A 21312-nucleotide genomic window follows, 5' to 3' on the forward strand; every position below is an offset into this window, starting at 1 on the left:
CCTCCGCCGCCCTGCGCGGCGCCCCTTTCCGGTCAGTGGAGAGGGGCGGGCAGAGGAGTAGGGGTACGGGGAGAGGCGGGGGGTGGGGGGGTGAGGTCCTGGAGCTGGTTTGGGTTGCAGTTTCCTTGTGCTGGCGATCCTGTCCCCTCCTCGCCAGCGCTGGCCCCGCCCCCCCGGCGCGGATGACACTAGAACCTCCTTAAGTTGCGTCGCGCCACAGCTGTCTGCGAACACTGAGCTGCCTGGCGCCGTCTTGATACTTTCAGAAAGAATGCATTCCCTGTAAAAAAAAAAAAAAAAATACTGAGAGAGGGAGAGAGAGAGGAAAAAAGAAAGAGAGAGAGACACGGAGAGAGCGCGAGACAGAGCGAGCCACGCAATCTGACCGAGCAGTTTCTGCTCTCTGGGGTCGCGCGCCTCCTCCTGCTCTCTGCGCCTTGCTACCCAGGTTGGTATTGGCGATTTTTTTTTGTTTTTTAAAGTTTGATTCCCCTCCCTCCCTCCATTTGGGAAAACTTTAAAAGCATGGAAAACTCAACCCTCCTCTTTTGAGAGTTTCTGAAAGAAGGGCCCACGACGGGTGTCCTGGCAGGGAGGGAGTTATCCAAGTTGGAACCGCTCCGTCTGCAGGGCCCCGGGGAGAGCCAGGCGGCCAGGGATGTGCTTGGGAGCTGGTGCCTCTCGGGCTGCTGTCCGGGTGTTCCTCGCTCGGGTGGAGGCGTGTGCGAGCGCGCGCGCGCGTGTGTGTCCTCGGTGCGCGGGCGCAGGGGCCGGGCGGCCGGAGGGGAGGTGGTGCCACTGCATAAACTCAGGTGCTAAAGTCCTGAGGAGCTCATCCAGGTCTCCCACTTTTCTCCTTTGCAGGTGACCCGCGAAGAGACTCAGCCGCTGAAGAACCCCGGCTGCAGAGCCCTCCATCCGATTCGCCCCCCTCCCCACCCCCCTTTTTAAACTTCATCGCTTTTTATCTTTAAGTACCTATTTTCTGGAATTTCTTTTTCCGTCCTCTTCTCTGCTAAACTGCCCTTCAAAGTTTTTTTTTTTTTTTTTTTTTAAATCTCATTTGCTCAACTTTGCTTCCCAGCCTCCCATCCATTCCCCGCTGCAAATAAATCTTTAAACGACCCGCGGCTCCGACGAGCAGGAGCACCTGCGGAGGCTCGGAGCCCCCGACCTCCCACCCCACCGCCCTCCCTCCCCGCGCGCGGGTTCCGGGCCCGGCCTGAGGGCGCGAGCGCAGCCGGGGCCATGGAGGTGACGGCCGACCAGCCGCGCTGGGTGAGCCACCACCACCCTGCGGTCCTCAACGGGCAGCACCCCGACACGCACCACCCGGGCCTCGGCCACTCCTACATGGACCCCGCGCAGTACCCCCTGCCCGAGGAGGTGGATGTACTTTTTAACATCGACAGTCAAGGCAACCACGTCCCATCCTACTACGGAAACTCGGTGAGGGCCACGGTGCAGAGGTACCCTCCGACCCACCACGGTGAGTTCGCCCCAGGTGCGGGGACCCATGCCCGGTCACCCTCACTTTGCCCGGGTCGGGGAGGCAGACGGGGATTAGAGACAGTGGGGAGACCCGGCGAAAGTCCCCAAGGGCTGTTACTGGTTCATTTAAAAAAAATTGGGGCCCGGAAATGGGCGAGGAAGGAGTCTCGCTCGTCGTGAGAGTGTGTTTTTAAAAACAGTGGCAGCAGGCGCCTCTCCTCGGCTGGTGTCCCTTAGGCCTGGCGCTCGCTCACCTGGCGCGCGCCGAGGCACAAGCCACTCTTCCAGCGTGGCCGCAGGTTGGGGGGCCTTGGAGGTTCCCCCGGCTCCTGGAGCCGAGGTGCTGCCTCCGCCGGGCACCGCTTCCTAGGCCGGGGAGCCGGCGCTGGCCAAACCCGGCTCGGATTTGTTTCTTCCACAGTTTCGCGCTTCTTTTTTGGGGGGCTTCTTCCACCGTGCCTCAGTGTGCTTCTCCGGCACATTTTCAAAAGGGTCCGAGAGACACATTTATTCGCACCTGTCTTTTTTGACTTCTCCCCCAAAGCTAGTGCGTTGGGTTTCTGGTCAGCTCTCCTACCTCTTGGCCTTGAGGAATAGATTTCTCATGCTTGAAGGGGTTTTGGTAGAAAACTCCTTCAAACTTTAGTTTAAGACATTTGAGGTTGTCTGGATTCCCGGCTGCACAGAATTTTCTTGCGTCTTTGCTTTTAGGCTGGCCTCCTAGCTGCTCGCTGCAGTTCTTGCCTTACTTTCTCCTCCGGCCTACAACAGTCCCATCAGGCTCCCCAAGAATTCAGATCCACCAGGGTGTTCTTTTAAAGGGGAGAGACTCCAGTTGCCTTATCTTTCTTTCCTTTTTTTTTTCTTCTTTTTCACCTTGAGACGTTTAGGAGAATTCTAAATATTAAAAAGAAACCCAGCTCTATGCAGAGCGAGGGGAAGAAGCTTAAACACTTTAAGTGTGTTCTTACAGAAGAAATAGAAGCAAAATTTCAGGCAGAAAAAATGTGAGGCTCTCTTGGACCACCGGCCAGAGGTTTGCCTGGTCCGGGGTTTAGAGCCCTCCCTGGCAACGATGACAACCTCTTAGGCAGCAGGCATCCTCTGCCCTGCTGTCACCAGGTTTTAAACAATTGTTTCTGCGGATGGGGCGCTCTTTGCTCTTTGCCCTTGTTCTGTGCAGATCAGCAGTTAAGTGGAAATGCGGTAGATGAAGATTTAATATTAGTTACTATGCTACTTCCTGCATAATGTGAATCTTGACCCTTACTGTTCAGAGAACCCTCCTTCCCCCTCGACTCCCCTCCCCTTCCTCTCAAGATTTTAGTTTCATTATTGTTCTTAATGGTTCAGCAGAATGTCAAATGCCTAGGCAGGTACTGGATTAAAAGATCAATAAGTGTGTGGATTTGCACTTATGGTTTAAATGTACCCCTCTCAGAGCGGCTGGGCTTGTCTGAGTAAGGGCTACCTGAAAACCGTGTATTTCAAATGAGGGCTAGGGATACTATGGGTGAGTGAAATATACATATAAGCTGGGATTTTTGTATGTTGGGGGCTCAGGTGAAAATTCACATTTTTGCCCTGGTGGAATCAAAATGTTTATTGGTGTCTGGGCCTTATTTTGTTTTCTTCTCCTGTAGGATTTGGGAGGGCAAGAAAAGCAGAAAAAACTGCAACCTCAGAGACTAGCCTTGGAAACTTTCTCCAATAGCCTGAGCATTTAAAGTTTTCTTGCAAATCCTACTTCAGGCTTTGCTCATGATCAGCAAATCCTAAATATTAGGGTTACTTGGAAGTAACCCCAAAGGCCTGCTCCCCTCTCTCCGAGGGTCTCTCTTCCCTGCCGTTGCTGGGCCTCTCTCTTAGGGCTGGTGAGCAGTTGTGTGGCCAGGTTCTCCTCTTCAGCCCTCATCATTCACAGCCCACTCTCTTATCAGGCATGCTGGGATTAAGTCTGGGATGGGGACTCCAGGCCATTGAGGGAAACCAATAAATCAAGTCAGGTTCTAGAGAGGGAACTCAGGGGATGTGATTTAGAAAGTACATCTGGAGAGGCTAAATAAGCCAAGGGGCCCTGCTCCATTGCCGAGAAGCACCTTTTGGGTGTCAGTCACAGGCTCTTCATTCCACTGGATTTGATGGCACCCTTGTGTGGGGGAGAGAGGTGAGGAGTGTCCGAGGCCAAGTGGGCCAAGGTATTATGGGACCGCTGCATTAGAGAGTGGACCTGCCTCAGGTCCTGGCTGCTTTGGGGATTTTCTTCCCCCCACTGGAGGCCAGGAGTGGAGAGGCAGAACCCCAGGTGTGTCCCAGGGCCCTAAGGCTGCTCTGACCTGCGTGTTTCTCTTCTTTCCCTTTCCTTCTCCCTGCAGGGAGCCAGGTGTGTCGCCCACCGCTGCTGCACGGGTCCCTGCCCTGGCTGGAGGGAGGCAAACACCTGGGCAGCCACCACACGGCCTCGCCCTGGAACCTCAGCCCCTTCTCCAAGACGTCCATCCACCACGGCTCCCCTGGGCCCCTGTCGGTCTACCCACCGGCCTCTTCCTCCTCTCTGTCCGCGGGCCACTCCAGCCCGCACCTCTTTACCTTCCCGCCGACCCCACCGAAGGACGTCTCTCCGGACCCTTCGCTGTCCACCCCGGGCTCGGCTGGCTCGGCGCGGCAGGACGAGAAGGAATGCATCAAGTACCAGGTGCCGCTGCCTGACAGCATGAAGCTGGAGTCCTCGCACTCGCGGGGCGGCATGACCACCCTGGGAGGGGCCGCCTCGTCGGCCCACCACCCCATTACCACCTACCCACCTTACGTCCCTGAATACAGCTCCGGACTCTTCCCTCCCAGCAGCCTGCTGGGGGGCTCCCCCACCGGCTTCGGGTGCAAGTCCAGGCCCAAGGCGAGATCCAGCACAGGTAGGAGCTGCTCCCCGCTGGGTGTCCTTTCTCTGTCCCCTGCCTTGTTCTCCCCCTCAAATATCCACTTCAGGAAAGAGGGGCGCACAGGCCGGCTCTTCAGGGAGTTGGGGGATGCGTGCCAGACCCTGCTAGGATTTGATTTCTTTCTCCCCATTCTTCTGGCAGGGAAGAATGAGGTGTGTCCTATCCCAGCCTCACAGCGGAGGGAAAATGGCATCTATTTTAACCCCCCTCCCACAATTAGCTGAGAAAGGAAAAAAAGTCACACAAAACCACGGTCATACCCTCTCCTGCCTGCCTGCAATTTCTGGATTCTGCCAGTAACCTTTAGTCAGTTTCCAAGACCAAATGGAAAGCTGAGGGAATAAATCTTTAGTGTTTAATGCTAAAACGAAACCTCAAACCTAAACAAACACAGGTCCCTCCTATGACCCCTCTGGCCCTGTGTCCGGCTGACTGTGCCTCAGCTCAGCTCTCAAGGGGGGTCATGCAGTCACAGGACAGCCCTTATTCTGACATGTATAAATAAAGTGTGAATATATATATATATATTTGGGGCAGGCAGGACCCTGGAAAAAGTAAGACACAGATTCTTGACTTGGAAAGGGGGCTCTCCTAACTTCTGGGAGAAAGAGGGGGGGTCTGCCTCGGGTAAACAAGTGAATGCAAAGCCCATGCCCCCTGCTACCTGCAGAGTCTCCGGAGCTTTCAGCACAGGCAGGGCAGGAAGGGGTCTTAGGACTTGTTCCTGGATTGATCAGATCAGAGGGGAGGTAGAAAGGACTGAAAAAGATTCTCCAGGTGTGTGTCCCTGCTTCCCCCACCCCCTCACCTTCTCTCGAGAAAGCAAACCTGTTTAGGGGGCTACACTGCCTGCTTATTCTCTTGGTGTAGACTCTTGCCTGATGAACTAGCAAACTAGTTTAGCTGAGTTTAGTTTAGTTTAGTTTTGTTTTAAAAATAAAATAATCCACAGCCATTTTTGTTTCTAATCAAAACAATCGAGTCAGAGAGGTCAGGATTCTCTAAAAGAAGATTAACTATATTTTTAGGTAGCGTGTCGTGAAGGTGGTTGTGCCTCCTTGGGTGTGTGGTTTCGGGGTGGCTTTATCTCCTGTGGTCCCTTCCAACACTCTTGCCTCTGTCCCTCTCTCTAGAGATCCTACATGCAGAGAAGTGGTGAAAATCACTTGTCTTGTATGGGTGAGATGAACGGTCTGGAAACAGAACTTGCAAAACCCCGGTTTAAAAAACTTCAGAGGGAGCGCCTGGGAGCCCGGGACCATGAGATCAGTTTTCAGGGTTTTTTTCCAGGGTGACATTCACTCCGACTGCCTGAGCAGGACTGTCTCTATTTAGTTGATATGTTTTAGCTAATCCAATTATTTTCAGACTGCTGCACGCGACAGTTGCATTGTTTATCCCGAGCCAGGAACTTTAATAGAGTCCGGATGCGGTTAGGCTGACAGAAATACGCAGACCTGCATGTTCAGTACATGAAAGTAGGCAGCAGGGAGAGGGAGGTACGCTGGTGGAGTCAAACAGAAAGCAAGGGGAAGGGAGAGCAGGCGGGGAGAGTGGCCTCTGTGCCTTGTCAGGGGCTGAGCTTGGGTGTGGAGGTGGAGGGTCCCACGCAAATGGGGTACAGCTGGCTCAGAGAAATCGGGATGAAGTCAAAGCTTGGGGGCTGATTGCAAAGGGAGTAAGCCTGTGCTTTGGGAGACATTATGGGATTTTTTTTTTTTAAAGTTCTCTTTTCTGGTAGGATTAGAAGTTTGGGGGAAGATCCTGGTCTCTGAGGCCGCTGTGGTGGTTTGTGAGTGGGGGAGGGGTCGGAGAGACTTTTCCAAAAGACTGGTTTCTTTGCCCTCATTTCCGAGTTTGATTTCTCCCTCCGTTGTGCATACCTTCTGCCTGGGTCCAGCCTTTTCCTTTCTCTCATCTCTTTCCTGAAGACGCTGAGCATTTGGTGGGTGGTGGGAGGGGAGGGGACTGTGGTTTCCCTAAACCCAAACTAGTAGCCCTATACATCTATTTTATTTTAATTTCTTGGTGGGGGAGAGGAGACTATTTAAATTTGGCTCTTGACTTCCTCCTTCTTATTCCTTTCTCACAGTCCAAAAAGACCAAGACCAGCACACCTGGTCAGCCAGGGAGCTGGGACGTTTTGGGAGTGGGGAAGGAACTTTGCAGAAGCCTCTATGAGAGAGGAAAATGGGAATTCTCTAGGAAGGGGGTCTCTAGGTCTTAGGGCTTGCCTTTTTTCTTTCTTTTCTTTTAAACCTCTTCTTTGCAAACGCACTTGCTGAAGGAAGAGACAAGAGAGTTGTCGTGTTTTGGAGAAACGGTTGAAGCTGTGGTTTGGGCACCTATATAGCTCGCTGGCTTGGGGCTGAGAACAAAAGACAAAGCCTTTATGCAAAGGGCCTTTTCTTAGATCCCTACCTCCTTTTGGCCTCTCGGGGCATCTCACTCCACCTTTTTGACAGCCTCTTACCTTGCTCCTACCCCTGCGATCCAGCCCCGTTTCAGGATTTTAGTGGCAGCAAAGGGGTATTTGAAAATGGCTGTTGAATGTCAAGAGGCCTCGCAGCTCTGTGGCTCTTGTCACCTCAGAGAGGTGTTGTCTGCACAGCTCACACCAGGCAGCCAGCGAGGAGAGGGAAAGAAAACAGGAGACAAGTCAGGGCCTCCATTAGGAAAACTGGTTGTTTGCTGAGGTCACAGACTAGAAGCAACGAGGAGAAAAGAAAAAAATAAGAAGAGGCCAGACAAGGCAATCACAAACTTGCGGAGTGAATCAGAACAGAAAATTGCTCTAGTGTTCAGAGCCTCGCCGGGGTAGCTAGCTTTTAAGGTCCCTCTGAAAAGGAAGCTGTCAACCTCCCCACTGCCTGACAAAAGAGAGGAAATCAGACTAATCACGTCAGGCTGGGAGATCCCCCAGCTCAGGGTGCTGAGGAGCAGGGCAACCAGCCCCATCCTCATCCCTTCACAAATCCACCTCCTTGGCTGCTGCTGGAGGGAGTGAGGAGCCGGAGTAACCTCACCAGCTCTGTCTACTGCCCAAGACAGAAGGAATCAAAGTTCTTGGAACCTGAGTGGCCTCTGTGTTGGCAGGATGGAGAGTGGGCCCCTCCCAGCCTGGTCAGGCCAGTGTCACTGCCCCCCAGAAGCAGCTGAACCTTTGCTTTCTTGGGACATGGCAGCTGCAGGGCCCACTTGCCTCCTGGCACCGCTGCAGCTGATACCCCCTCGCCTCACCGGCCCACTTGCCCTGTCTTCCCTCCTCCACGCCTCCCCCACTTCCCTTTGACCCTAAATGGAAAGTGTCTGGATGGAATTGAGTTCTAAGTCTTTTTTGAGGACTGATGAAAGTTGCTGGGGCCATGGGGGAGTGCCCTTGGCACACAGTGCCACAATTTTGTATGTAACTGCAGGGGCTCTTGAAAGGCTCTCTGTAGGAACCCCCTCACCCCCCATAAAGAACATTAAAAAAAAAATTTGGAGTGAATATACAAAATCACTCTTAATATCCTAATTAATTTTTATTAAAAGAAGTGGACAAAACTTACTGGGCGCTGTTCCTGACTCAAATATAAAAGGACACAAAATGTACTCAATTTCTAAAGGTCCTTTTCTTTCCTGAGGTGAAGGTTCATAGGTGTAAACCACCCTCATTCCTTCTTACTGGGTCTGGAGGTTTCCAAAGGTGGAGCAGGTCCCAGGGGCACGGAGTCATCCTTGTCCTCCTAAGTGTATACCTGCCACCCTTCTCCCCACCCCTGCCTCCCTGGTAGTTTGGGGTTAGCTGAGTAATCTCTTAAAATGATCTTTAGGGGCTCATCTTTCCCTTCTACCAACCTTTAAAACCTCTCCCCCAGCAACCCCAGGACAGCGAAATCCTCTCCTACTCCTCTTGCAGAACAACCTTGAGTGGTGTTACTGGTTCCTGCTTCCCAGAGGCTGGGTGGGGCCATGGTTCTCTGGAGCTGACCCACTAAGCTTGGGGTCCCAGCTCCTCCAAGCAGAGAAGCTGGTGCAACTGCCAGGAGAATGAAATCCCCCCAAGAACAGGAGATTCCCTCTAACCGTCCTCTTCTCATAGAAGCTGAAAAGAAACCAGCTAGTAACCTCCCCCAGTCCTAATCTGTCTTTGGAGTCTCTGGAGGGACTCTCTCTTCGGGAGCTTTCTGGAGCTCAGTGTGTTCCCCTCTCCTGCTCCAGGAATGAGTGCCGCTCCAACCTGGCCTGGCCGGTTTTTTGTTTAATTTGTTTGTTTGTTTTTTGGAAAAAGAGTGCTAGCCGGCTGGCTGGGTGACCAAGCCCAGGGGAGGCGCCCCTCCCCCTAGCTGGCCTCTTCCCTGGGACCCTGGGCTCCTGCTGGCCCTCCCAACCCTTTTATTCACTTCCACCTCCCTGCTGCCAGGTTCCTGGCCTAAAGATTTCACTGCATTTCCCTCTACACTTACTGGCGGGAGTCAGAGTTACACTCAAGTCCCAGTGACTGGGATAGGATAACTATAGAAAATGCTGGTCTTTTCCAGGCAGAAAAAGGATGAGGGTGGGTGGGGAATGAGTGGACTCTGCGGGCCTTCATCTGTTACTTGCCAGCCAGGGACAGTTACAGTTTTATTGGAAGTAAAATCGAAAGCTCTAGCTACTAAAATCAAACAGTCAATTGATCAATCTATTCATCTATTTATTATCTGTTTATCTAGCCATGGATTCACCTTTCCCTTTCCCCATTCTAATCTTCATTATTTAATCAATTTATATAGACAGACTCAGTGATGATAATGGGTCACCTTTGTTTTCCTTTGAGGGAAGTGAATGGAATGTTTTGCTTTAGCTATCCAGGACTCAGATTTTTCTCAGGGAACTATTTCAAGTTGAAATTTGCCTTCCTCCTTGGCTGACTTGGTCTCCCCGTTAAGTTAGGCAGCCCAGAGCAAGGTTCTTCTTCCGTTTATTCGTGTCCCACTTCTCAGGACCAGAGCTGTCTGTCCGAGGAAGGGTCATGCCAAGCAGTAACTCTTTTCAACTTGGGGGGCACCTTCAAAAGCAGTGGGGGCAGAAAAAGTTCTCCCAAAGAGGGAGAAGAAAGAAAAACAAAGTTCTCAATTTTACTTTCATACCCTAATTCCGAGCGCCGTCAGCTTTTCTGCTGTGTTTTCCTTCCATAAGTGACTTATATGTGATCTTGTTTCTAGAAGGCAGGGAGTGTGTGAACTGTGGGGCGACCTCAACCCCTCTGTGGCGACGAGATGGTACAGGGCACTACCTGTGCAATGCCTGCGGGCTCTACCACAAAATGAATGGACAGAACCGACCCCTTATCAAGCCCAAGCGAAGACTGGTAAGTTTGCTTTAGGAAGCACTGATCCAACACTAACCATTATGTGTTTTTAATTTCCTCTCTTCAGGAAGGAGAACTTTCTACAGGAAATTGGCAGGACAGCTCAAAATCATGTCAGCTTGCTTGGGATCGCTGTTTTTCTTTTTCAAAATTAGATAGAAAAACGTTTTTTTTTTTTTTTTCCTTCCAGGTTTCTTAAGTCACTTAGTAAATTTTTAGGGATGCTAATTTCTTGGTCAGCAAATCTTACATGTATTTACTGATAGAACAATCGCTATACCAGGACCCGTGACTTAAGATGCTTTGATAATCACTGATCACAGACAGGGAAATTTACTGTGAGGATAAATGCTCTAGGTTTTATCTAGAACATGTACCCAAAGTAGTAGGGCTGCTAGGAAGTGACCATAGTCTCAGGCTTAATGTGGTACATGTGCTTGTGCTTTAAGTCTGATGGGGCCAATTTTAGAAGTAGCAGCTATTGCACCGTGTGGGCTGTAGGAATTGAGGGCTTTCTGCAGGTAATTCCTGCAGGCAAAGTGGTGTGATGCTTGTCTTGTGTCTACCTCCCACCCAGCCTTTGGTCTTACTTTCCCTTCAACGACTGCAGATAGGGTGGTAGTTCCCTCCTTATCCCTTTCTCTCCTTTTTTTCCCCCTTAAACTTCTTAACCCTGAACCTTAGGAATACTTGAGAAAATCTGGCACTGTCAAGCATTTGTCAGGAAAACCAGCAGGAGAGGTTCATTTGTAAACTTGTCTTTGGAACCTCTGACCAGATTAAATGGCAAGTGTATATAAAGAGACAAATAAAAGCAGGCTTGGCAAATGATGACTCTAAACCACAGTTAAGAGATCAAACTGCTTTTTGTGGTGATGACATTCACCAAGTAGAGAGGCGAGGAGGGGAATTTCCCCATGCAGATTAATGGATGAATTCTCATCCATCAAATTCTAAGGGGGAAAAGTCCCAAAACAAATACTCTGTATTTTTTTTAAAAGAATTATTTTTCTTCCCCATCAGATTTTAGTGCAACTCAACACCTTTCACATCCTCTTCAGAAGGAAAAACTTTCTAGGGATGGAAGTGCCCACGTGACTTTAATTTTTGGCAATCTTAGGTCTCTAGGCTTTATTCTTTCTGATCTTTGCCCCCTTCTCCAACTTTCTCAACCTCCTCCCACTTGTCCCCATACAGCGTGGGTTTTTTTTTTTTTCCTTTCTCTCATGTGCAAAGTTAACTTCCTAGGAAAAAGCTGCCGGATATCTGAGCACTGGAGATAACTCATAAACAACAACTCAGCTTCCCCAACCTAAACATCAAGATGTTTGAACGGATCAGAACAAGATGTGTTTGAAAAAAAAAAAAAAAAATGGCTGGAGGTGTTAGCACAGAATGAATATGATCACACCACAAAAGAATGTTCTGAATCACTTAAAACCTGGCGTTAGGGAAAAAAAAAAGAAAAAAAAGAAAACAACTAACAACAAAAAACTCTTGTTGAAATAAGTCATGGTACAATTATAATGGAGCTTTTTTTTTTTTTTAAGGTAAAAGTAAAGAATGAAAAAGAGCGGGGGGTATAAATCTCAGACTATGAGGAGATTGATGATTAAGAGTACCTTTGACATTTTCTTGGATTTTCTTCTGTCTGGGCAGATTGCAAAGGAGGATTCTATTTGCTTTTTAGATCAATTTGTCTTCATTCACCTTTCATAAGACATATCTAGAATTCTGAGTAATAATTACTTCTAATTCTAGAGTTTATTGGCTGTCACATTTTAAGCTGTCTTTTCTTTCTTACTCATCCTTTGTGGGTGGTTTAATGTTTTTAGTTCCATAGAATTCATCATTCAGGAGAGATACTCAGAGAACTTTCAGGATTTCGTTTTTAGCCTTACATGTATTTGAGTTCTGAATACCTAGAACTTTCTTCTTTCCCATATTTCCTGTCTTTTCACTCTGGCTCCATTTCTCCAGTTTGCTGTTTATTGTTTTGCACGTTTGCAGATTTATTTAGGACCAACGGGTCCATAATGTAGTTGGTTCTTACGGGAGATGCGTATCTTGCTGGAAACAGAAGAAATGATGAAAGGGAAAAAGCATAGAATTTCCCTCTTCAGTGTAACAAGGATTTTCATATATTTGATAACTGTGTACCTTGCTTAGTTAATATACACTATCTCTTGCCAGTCAACCAAACAGTATGGCTTTTAGATATTTTGTATAAGTTCACATAAGATCTGTAGACTGGAGACATAGTCTGAGCCTGCTTGTATTTACGTCACTGTTCATAGCCTGCAAAAAGTTGAATGAACCTCCTCACCTGGCCTGTGATGGTACCAGTTGGGATTTTGTGCTTGTATTCTATACTTCAGGTTGTTAGGTTGGGAAAACTGAGTACTGAATAAATGTTAATCTACTTTGGGTATTTCTCGTCAAGGAAAAAAAGTACAGGAAAATGATAATAATCACATGATGACATAATTGTCAAAGTCATTAAGTGCTGATTTTATGTGGCATTTTCTTCCCAAGAGCACACGGGCAATGTAGTTACTTGCACCATTAATGATCACATTTCCTAAAGGCTGGTTAGGGTCGGCACTTTTGGACTGGGTAGATTGTTTTTAAAATGGACGGTCAAAGAGTAGAACCTTCTCGGTTATGCTAGATAAGGGCTGTTTTTAATTTACAGTCCCTTAGAACACAGAAAATAAAGAATTACAAAGAGGAAAAGAAAAAAAGCCGTAGTTCTGATATTTAAATTTGGAGGAAGGAGAAACGTATTTGTGGAACAATTTAGTAGCTTTGAAACGAAAAGAATCAGCTTGGTTAATTCAAAATTGCCACTGGATTTTCCATATCTGGCGACTTCGGGTGTTTGGTCCAACTTTTTGCGTGATAAAATACTGATGGGGTCCCTGTAGTTTTGTTCCATGCCTTTATGGAAAATTCATGCCAGAATTTTCTTGATCTCAGATAAAAATTAACTGAATTCTTTCCCCTTTTGCCTTTGCTTTGAAATATTTTTACATTTAGGAGCAGGAATCATTTTGCAGTTAAAGTTATTTCTTTTTTATGCCAGGGGATGATTTGTTGAGAGGGGGTATATTAGCAATGACCCAGTTCTATTTTCTTTCAAAAGCAAAAGGTTTTGAGTTTAACTTTTTTTTTGAAGTATGGACATAGAGAATAGTGACCTTACAAGTTTAAGTATGTGACAAAGTGAAAGAAAAATCTCCCTTCGAAAGGAAATGAAGGGCGTAACACAAATAATTAAAGTTTGATCTGTAACGACTTTGCTCTGTGCATCTAATATCAAGAAGGTGAAAGGGGATGAGGGCAGGTATAGGGGCAGGTGTTTCTGTTGAAGAGCAAAATTCCTTGTTTTTTTTTTTCAATTTGTCTCATTAACTGAAAGTCACTTACAAGAATGTGGATGGCGGTCACCATGAGTGACAAAGTCTTAAAGTGACCAAGACTGAAAGTGGAGGCTGCATATATTTAGGGCTGCTGCAAAATTCCCAGGTCTTGTTAGGATGTCCTAGTTAGTGCCTTGTAAATTATATCACCTGTGAGTGAAGACACACGCGCACACACACACACACACACACACACACACACACTTTTATTCTGTTGGCACCCTGTTCTTATAAAACAGCATTTCTTTATTTGGGAGCCATAAAGTGCTGCTGATGTTGAGTTTATTCATCCTTTGCTGTGACTATATTTTGATGCCCAGTAGCTTCATTTAGAATAGATATTCCTGGTCATTGCACTGACCTTTCCTAGGCCTGGCGAATAAGGTGGCTGAGAGCTTGGCACCAAAAAATTAGTCCCTGATTAATTCTCTATTGTACCCCATAAAAATGAAATATTTGGGGAACTTTGTGGAATGTCAATTGGGGAGTCTTATCTCAATTACTTATGATCCTCCCGAATTCTACACCTGGAAGCAACAGGTGAAATTCTGATCGCTTGATTGAAGTCTGTTATGTTCCCCTGCCAGAGGATTGACTGTCTTTTTCTTTGTGAGGCAAGCTTTTGGGGATCTTTATTACTTTCATGTGGGCCACTTGCTAGTTTTGATATCAATGATAATTCCTTTTTTTTTTTTTTTTTTAGTCTCTGTAGTTCTCTAAATACATTTAACGTTTGTTTTGATTTTTATCCCATCTTGCTCTCCTCACATCCAGTCGGCAGCAAGAAGGGCAGGTACGTCCTGTGCAAACTGTCAGACCACCACTACCACGCTCTGGAGAAGAAATGCCAATGGAGACCCGGTCTGCAACGCCTGCGGGCTCTACTACAAGCTGCACAATGTAAGTGTCGCGGGAGCACCCAGACGGGCTCCCCTCTTGATGATGCCCAGTAAAGCAGTATCACAGGACCCCTTTTGCTTTTGAATTGCTTTCCTTTGGGCCAAATATAAAGCCACAGATAGTAAGTGCATGAGGACCCAGTGTGGAAATCTGCTTTGCACAGCGAGGCCTTGTTGAGACTGAAGGGCTTAAGACAGAGCAGCCCAGCTCCTGAGCATGTATCAGACAACTCTGCATGGCAGCAATCTGATGCGCGTGGTGGGCATGGTCTGAAATTTAAGGAAAAAAAATCTTCCCCTTGGAACACACAAAAAATCACCCTCATAGTTTGGTATTTCCTTGCATTATGAACTTCTTGCAAAAAAAAAAAAAAAAAAAAAAAAGCATGAAAGAGGAAGGCAAATAGAACTGTAATGCATGGCATATGGATCCCTAGACTGATGAAGACTGATTCAGTAACTGAGGGGTAAAGTCTTGGCTTAACCTGTGCTGTGAATTTTAAATAGATGCTCTGTATAAAAGACATGAAATGAAATGTCTGAGAGATTTCATCTGATGTCTTTCTTTGTCCTAACTGGCTGAGGACTCCTGACAAGCAGCCGGGTGAGCTTATCCATGCCAGGGAAAAGGAACTCTCCTTTCTCCTACTATATTTTATTAGCAGAATGATAATTGCTAGTCAGTCACCTGGGTTTAGCTATGTCATTTCTAATCTTTTAATTTGGGGTGTCCTCCCATTTTGCAGTAGCTTTACCTTAAGATTTTTTTTCAGGTAATTTTTGCAAAAATTTTTTGAGTCCCTTATTTTTTTTACCCCCCTGAAACAACTCTGGCTGACAGGCCCTGACCCTAATGAGGTCTGAAGTTTAGTAATCCCAAGGAAAAGACGGTTATTCTGTTTCCCTTCCCCCTTCCCTTCTTTGGCTCTGTCTGATTCTCACAAAGTCTTTTTGCCAATCTGACTTTGGCTGTGTCTGAGGCTGAACCGGGAAAAAGCAACACTTTTTGCTCAGGGCCATTCTGGCAGTCAATTCATTTTACCCAGGAATACCTGGGAATTGGGGAGGAAGCCGCTCAGGTTAGTTTTTTTGAGTCCCTGAGAAATTCTTCTGGTGACTCCTCTACTCTCGCCCTTCTTTCCCTCTGGGGAATAAGTTGCTGGACTCCAGGGACCCTGCAGAGCTCACCTTCCTGCCTGAGGTTCTTTTTTTTTTAAAGATTTATTTATTTATGCATACAAGAGCTGGGGTACAGGCCAGAGGTGGGGCGGGTGAGAGGATTCACCAGAGACAGAGTGGGGAACAGAACAGGCAGATTGACTGAAAACACTGCTGAGGGGAGCAGCAGGCGAGTCAGGAGAGGTCTGCTACACCATATGGGTTGTTCCCTGGCCGGCCAGAGATCGAACTCGTGCTGCAGAGGTTGCAGATAGCTTCATAGGTTGTGTCTTAACCCCTTGCACCACCAGGGAGGCCCTGGTTCTTTCTTGACTTGGTTCCGTGCAGGCCCAGTATTAATGAACAGACTTACACTACTTTTATTCTCCCTCAGATCCCTGGACTGTGATGTTTGTGTACTTACTTATCAGCGATGAAATCCAAGTCCAGTTTTCACTTTGGGGAATTTACTTGCTCACTGCAGTGGAGATAAACAGATTTGTGATTAAAATCTGGAAAACTTAGGGCAATAGAATTTATGAGCTACCCAGTCATTGGCATAGCCTATAAAATTATTTTGGGGTTGTAATTTATGGTTTTCAAAGAGCCTTCATGTTATTTGATTATGTTTGTTCCTCAAATAGTCCCATGATGTAGACAGGGCAGAAATGATTTTTGTTTCCATTTTACTTGAAGAAATTATGACTCAGAGAAGTGAATAACTTGTGCAAGGGACATAGCTGATGAAGTAAAAGAGCCAGGACCGACTTCAGTGTAGGAGAGATCTTTCTGGGAGTTAGTAGTATTAGGACTATTTGGAGGATCATTGGAAATTAAAGACTTTCTTATTTTATTTTAGTTTTTTAATTTTTTAAAAAAGATTTATTTATGCATACAAGAACTGGGGTATAGGCCAGAGGTGCAGGGTGTGTGAGAGGATACACCAGACAGAGTGTGGAGCAAAACAGGCAGATTGACTGAAATATACTGCTGAGGGGAGCAGCGGGTGAGATAGGAGAGGTCTACTGTGCCATGTGGGTTAGCTCCCTGGCCGAGCCAGGGATCGAACTTGTGCTGTAGTAGCTGCCAGTACCTTGATAGTGCTGTGTCTTTAACCCTGTACCACCAGGGAGGCCCAAGGCTTTCTCATTTTAAAATTTACCAATTTAATTCAAAGTAATGAATTGTGTGTGTAAATGTAATTTGTATTTTCATAGAAGTGTAGGGAATATGGGAAATTAACCAGCTATAAATTTCTTGGCCATGATGAGATATGATCTCAATTGTTTCTAATCTAAAAGAAAATATTTTTGAAGAATATGAATTTCTCATTAAATCCAAGAAGAACTGAGGACTTCTCTCTCTACAGTTTTCTCCCACCTTGCTTTTGATTTGTTTCCAGCTTCATGGCGGGGAACTTGCTCATCAAGTGGTTTTTTTTGTCTCTCTGGTTTAGTCAGAAATCACAAAAGGTAATTTATGTGTATTTGACAAGAAGAGATAGTAATCTATTAATGGTTTCTTTGTGTTGTGTTTTAGTCTGCCCATTTAGATACCTATACATGTATGCCATATTTCCTTTCTTCTTATCTAGGTGTTTAGATAACTACCTATCTCAGTATCAGTGTATCTAGGTGGTGTTGGGACTAGTTATCTGGGTTTGTGTGGCTATCGGTGTAACTAGATATTATATTTAGGTACCTGGCTATGTATATCTAGATACCAGCCTAAAGAGCTGTGTGTCTAGACATTATCTTGGGGAAGATTTGATGTGACAGTAGATTCCTATCACCTCTCTAGTCTTTATCTTGATTATAACTTTGAAGAAGGAACCCTAAGGTCCTCTGCCTGTGACCTTTCCGCTCCTCTGCAGTCACTTGCGTGACCTTCCTGATACAGTGGGGAATCAGGTCCCAGTTCCATGTGGGGTTCAGTCCCCACCTCACGGCGACTTCTCCAGGTTTAGCTCCAGCAAGTTGGGTGTTTTCTGCCCCCAGAAGCTGGGCCTTGGGCCGTTGGGGTTTTTGCTCTTCTCTGTGGTTGTCTAGTTTTAGGGGCAGACCGTTAGACCTTGGAACCCCGAGAGGCCTGGTTCTTTCTCCCAAGAACGCTGGTGAGAAGGGGTGTTTTTCCTGATGGAATCAGGATCGACTGAGACCCTGACTTTTCCCCTTTGAGTCATTTTACCACATTTCCCTGGGAACATGGCCAGATGGTTACTTTGCTATTGGGGCCTGCTCTGCTATTGTGTTTGTTTCTGACTCCCTATGGCAGGGGGCCCTATTTGCTTTGTAAAATCCCCTCTTTTGATTCTGCCCCCCACCCCCCAAAGCAAGTGCATTTAAAAAAACATAACAAAAAAGACTTATCAAGAAGAGGGAAAAGGTGTGCTATCCATCTTAGAAACTGAAGACCAGTGATCTTTAGGGCAGGCACTTACCCATCCATCTCTTGCCTCTGGTTCATTCCTGGTCTTTATTTATTTATTTATTTTTAAAAAAGATTTCATTTATTTATTTTTGTGAAGCAGAACTGGGGTGTAGGCCAGAGGCGTAGAGGGGTGAGAAGATTCACCAGAGAGAGTGGGGAGCAGAACAGGCAGATCTACTGAAATACACTGCACCATGTGTGTTAGCTCCCTGACTGGGGATTGAAGTTAGGCAGTAGCAGTGATAGCACTGTGACTTAACCCCTAGTCTGGTCTTTAATTTTTTGGATGAGTATATGTTCCTACCACAGTACTTTGCAGCCCATAGATGATTATTAAACACTTGTTGATTGGTTGCTTAGCTATTTGTTTCTTTAGAAGTGGAGAGTCAGAACTAGGTAAAAATTGTAACTTTCAATTATTGTAGGAGCTGTGACATGGACCAGGGGTTACTTTCTGCAAAGACATGTATTAAAATATGACCCCCTAACATAGAGATTCCAGGGGGAGATGTTGTAGTACCTTTCATTGCAAAAGGGCCAAGTACAAGAGAAGCAAACACAAATTACTGTGAAGAGTGAGTACAGTCTTAAGGCAGAGAGACCTAAACACTTAAGATTGACCATTTTAGCAGTGCTTTTAAAATCCTAACACAGATTTGTCAGATGAGTAGAGAGAGTGTTAGTCCCATCTTCAAGATTCCTCCATTGCCTCCATGCCCATGAAATCTTCTAAGGGAAGTCTAATGAAATATGACAAGTATCATATTGGGTAGAGTATGGTCCGTAGGAACACAAAGTTTCCACAGGCAAAATTTCCCCCAAATGATTGATGCAGATGAACATAATTAATAACCTCTGCTTGGAACACCTTACCTAGGGGCTCTTGGTTTCTGAACCTGATAGAGGCTGACAGTCAAAACAGCCTGCTGCAGACCTCGCCTGAAGGACTCTAGGTCCCTAGGAAGGAGGCAGGAAGAGGTGGGAGGGAAGGCCCTTGAAAGCAGATCTCTGACCCCGGGGAGTCATGTTGGTGTGTAAAAGCCTGCGCCATTTCAGAGCCAGCAAAAAAAGTAAAAAAAAAAAAAAAATTGATCTTTGTTTAGATTAACAGACCCCTGACTATGAAGAAGGAAGGCATCCAAACCAGAAACCGAAAAATGTCTAGCAAATCCAAAAAGTGCAAAAAGGTGCATGACACACTGGAGGACTTCCCCAAGAGCAGCTCTTTCAACCCGGCCGCCCTCTCCAGACACATGTCCTCCCTCAGCCACATTTCACCATTCAGCCACTCCAGCCACATGCTGACCACGCCGACACCCATGCACCCGCCGTCCAGCCTCTCCTTTGGACCTCATCATCCTTCTAGTATGGTCACCGCCATGGGTTAGAGTCCCTGCTCGATGCTTCAAGGTCTCCAGACGAGAGTCCCTCCAGCCCCTCCTACGTGCATTTTTGCAGGAGCAGTATCATGAAGCCGAAAACCGATGGATATGTTTTTGAAGGCAGAAAGCAAAATGATGTTTGCCACTTTTGCAGAGGAGCTCACTGTGGTGTCTGTGTTCTCAATCACTGAATCTGGATCCCATTTGTGAATAAGCCATTCAGACTCATATTCCCTATTTAACAGGGTCTCTCTAGTGCTGTGAAAAAAAAATGCTGAACATTGCATATAACTTATACTGTAAGAAATACTGTACATTTGAAGAAGACTTTATTGCATCTGGGTAGCTGTGAGAAAGGCATGAAGGATGCCAAGAATTTTCAGGATATGGGGGAAATTAAGTGTGGAAATTAAGAAGAAACTAGGTCTGATATCCAAATGGACAAACTGCCAGTTTTCTTTCCTTTCACTGGCCACAGTTGTTTGATGCATTAAAAGCAAAAAACAAAAAAACAAACAAAAAAAAGAACAAAAAAAAAAAAAAAGAAAAAAAAAGAATAAGAAAAAGTCGTAGGCAAATCATTTGTTCAAAGCTGTGGGCCTCTGCATAGGAAATTCTATCAGTTCCGGGCAATCAGTGTTAACACTCATAAGTTGCCATCAAGGGTTTCAGATGCCTTTCTGCAGGCCTACATGCTTTGTGAACAAGTCTCTGTAATTGTTGTTTGTATGTATAATTCAAAGCACCAAAATAAGAAAAGATGTAGATTTATTTCATCATATTATACAGACTGAATTGTTGTACAAATTTATTTACTGCTAGTGTTAAGAACTGCCTTTTTTTTTTTGTTTTAATATTTTCCTTCTCTCAATTTTTGTTGAATAAAACTAGATGATATTCACTTGATCTGAGGTGGTTGTGCTCTGGAGGGCTTATTTTCCATTTTGTTTTTTGATGATATTTATTAAATAGCTTCTAAGGGAACAGCAGCATCTGTGTTTTCACTCACCCCCCCTGCAGCCTGTGCTATGAGGTAGCAGTGTATGAGCTACCGACGTGCATGTCAGCGACTTGGGCCGGACAGACCGGGTCCTGAGAACAGCCTGGCTGATTGTTAGCTCCTGTTGTGTTCTGTGTTAGTGATCACTGCCTTTAATACAGTCTATTGGAATAATAATATAAAATAATAATAAGTTAATTTTTTTTAAAACAACCAAATAACATCGTATCAAAGTGGTGGCCGAGCCTTTATAGAATCTGGTAGCTCTAGCTAATTTAAGAAAAAGGAATTTGAAAAAAAAAAAAAAAAAAACCCAAACCCAAACATGTTAAGTTATTCTCTTAGGGGTTAAAGCAAACCCCAGATAATCAACATTTATTCCTTTGGGAAACTGGGCATCTTTGGAGTGCTCTTTGCAGCGCGGAGGTATTTCTCCAGGGCTGGAGTAACTTCTGTGATCTCTAAGGAGCAGGGATGTCCACCTCGTGCCCTCCTGTGTTCCCTGAGTAGACAATCTTCTCGAAGGAGAAATGGGAAGCTTTTCCTCTCGGAGATTCACAGGTGAAGACTGGATTCCCTGTGATTCCCTATGAGATGTAAAGGAGCTGGTCTGGCTCTTGAGTTCATTTCTGTTTTGCTTTTCTACTGTTGAATTGAATAACACCACAGTGAAGGGTTTATTGGAATGTTTGCGAAACATGAAATAACTGTTTTGTAACTTATGCTATATGGTTTCCTTTTACTCTGTTGACAGAATGTGTAACTATGGCACACATTTAAAAATCTGTTAATTGCCTCTCTGCTTTCTTAGCAAAATATTTTAAACCTAAAGCTAAATGTTGAAATAAAGGAGTAGAGAATTACTGAGATGCAGATGGAGATCTTACTGGCTCCTAATTAATGATCTACAATCTGAATGTTGTTTGCGATGACTTTTGAAGCGCCAAAGGAAATCGCCATCTATTGCCATATTAAACTGGGGAGATTTTATTGTATAGTTCCAATGTCTCAGGATTTGCTTCTTTTCTTCATGAACAGATTTGAGTGAATGCCCTTTCACCTTAAGAACAGGGAGTTCAAATTCTTGACATTCTTGGGGTGGGAGAAGGGAGGGGGGCATGGAGAAAAATCCCAAAGTCAGTACTCTAGCTACATTTTGTTTTAGGTACTATCGTGATAATGGCATATTTGATCCTATTCCCTCTTGTGAGAAATGTCATTTTATCATTCTGTACATTTATTTAACATTCTAAGCT

The 21312-nt window shown here is 45.8% G+C and overlaps 1 protein-coding gene across 3 annotated transcripts; it reads left to right on the forward strand.

The window, feature by feature from the left end:
- The first annotated feature begins 228 nt into the window (after nt 1-228).
- Nucleotides 229-19961, forward strand: GATA3 (GATA binding protein 3). 3 transcript variants are annotated; one of them, XM_037510588.2, is made up of 6 exons: nt 229-448; nt 865-1489; nt 3867-4403; nt 9620-9765; nt 13962-14087; nt 18778-19961. In XM_037510588.2, the coding sequence occupies exons 2-6, from the start codon at nt 1249-1251 to the stop codon at nt 19060-19062; spliced, it is 1335 nt and encodes a 444-aa protein (XP_037366485.1). In that variant the 5' UTR covers nt 229-448; nt 865-1248; the 3' UTR covers nt 19063-19961. The 3 variants fall into 3 exon arrangements, with proteins under 3 accessions (XP_037366485.1, XP_037366486.1, XP_037366488.1); XM_037510589.2 differs by having other exon boundaries at nt 9623-9765; XM_037510591.1 differs by lacking the exon at nt 229-448 and having other exon boundaries at nt 1249-1489; nt 18786-18879.
- Nucleotides 19962-21312: the final 1351 nt, after the last annotated feature.

This window comes from Talpa occidentalis, unplaced genomic scaffold (genome assembly GCF_014898055.3).
Source record: "Talpa occidentalis isolate TD23 unplaced genomic scaffold, MPIMG_talOcc4v2.1 talOcc4.14, whole genome shotgun sequence".
Lineage (NCBI taxonomy): Eukaryota > Metazoa > Chordata > Mammalia > Eulipotyphla > Talpidae > Talpa > Talpa occidentalis.

Excerpts from the sequence above, each read along its gene's own strand:
- GATA3 (XM_037510588.2), top strand. The coding sequence starts at position 1,249 with ATGGAGGTGACGGCCGACCAGCCGCGCTGGGTGAGCCACCACCACCCT. Across the intron at positions 1,490-3,866 it reads GTACCCTCCGACCCACCACG|GGAGCCAGGTGTGTCGCCCA; the intron begins GTGAGTTCGCCC and ends TTCTCCCTGCAG. Across the intron at positions 9,766-13,961 it reads TCAAGCCCAAGCGAAGACTG|TCGGCAGCAAGAAGGGCAGG; the intron begins GTAAGTTTGCTT and ends CCTCACATCCAG.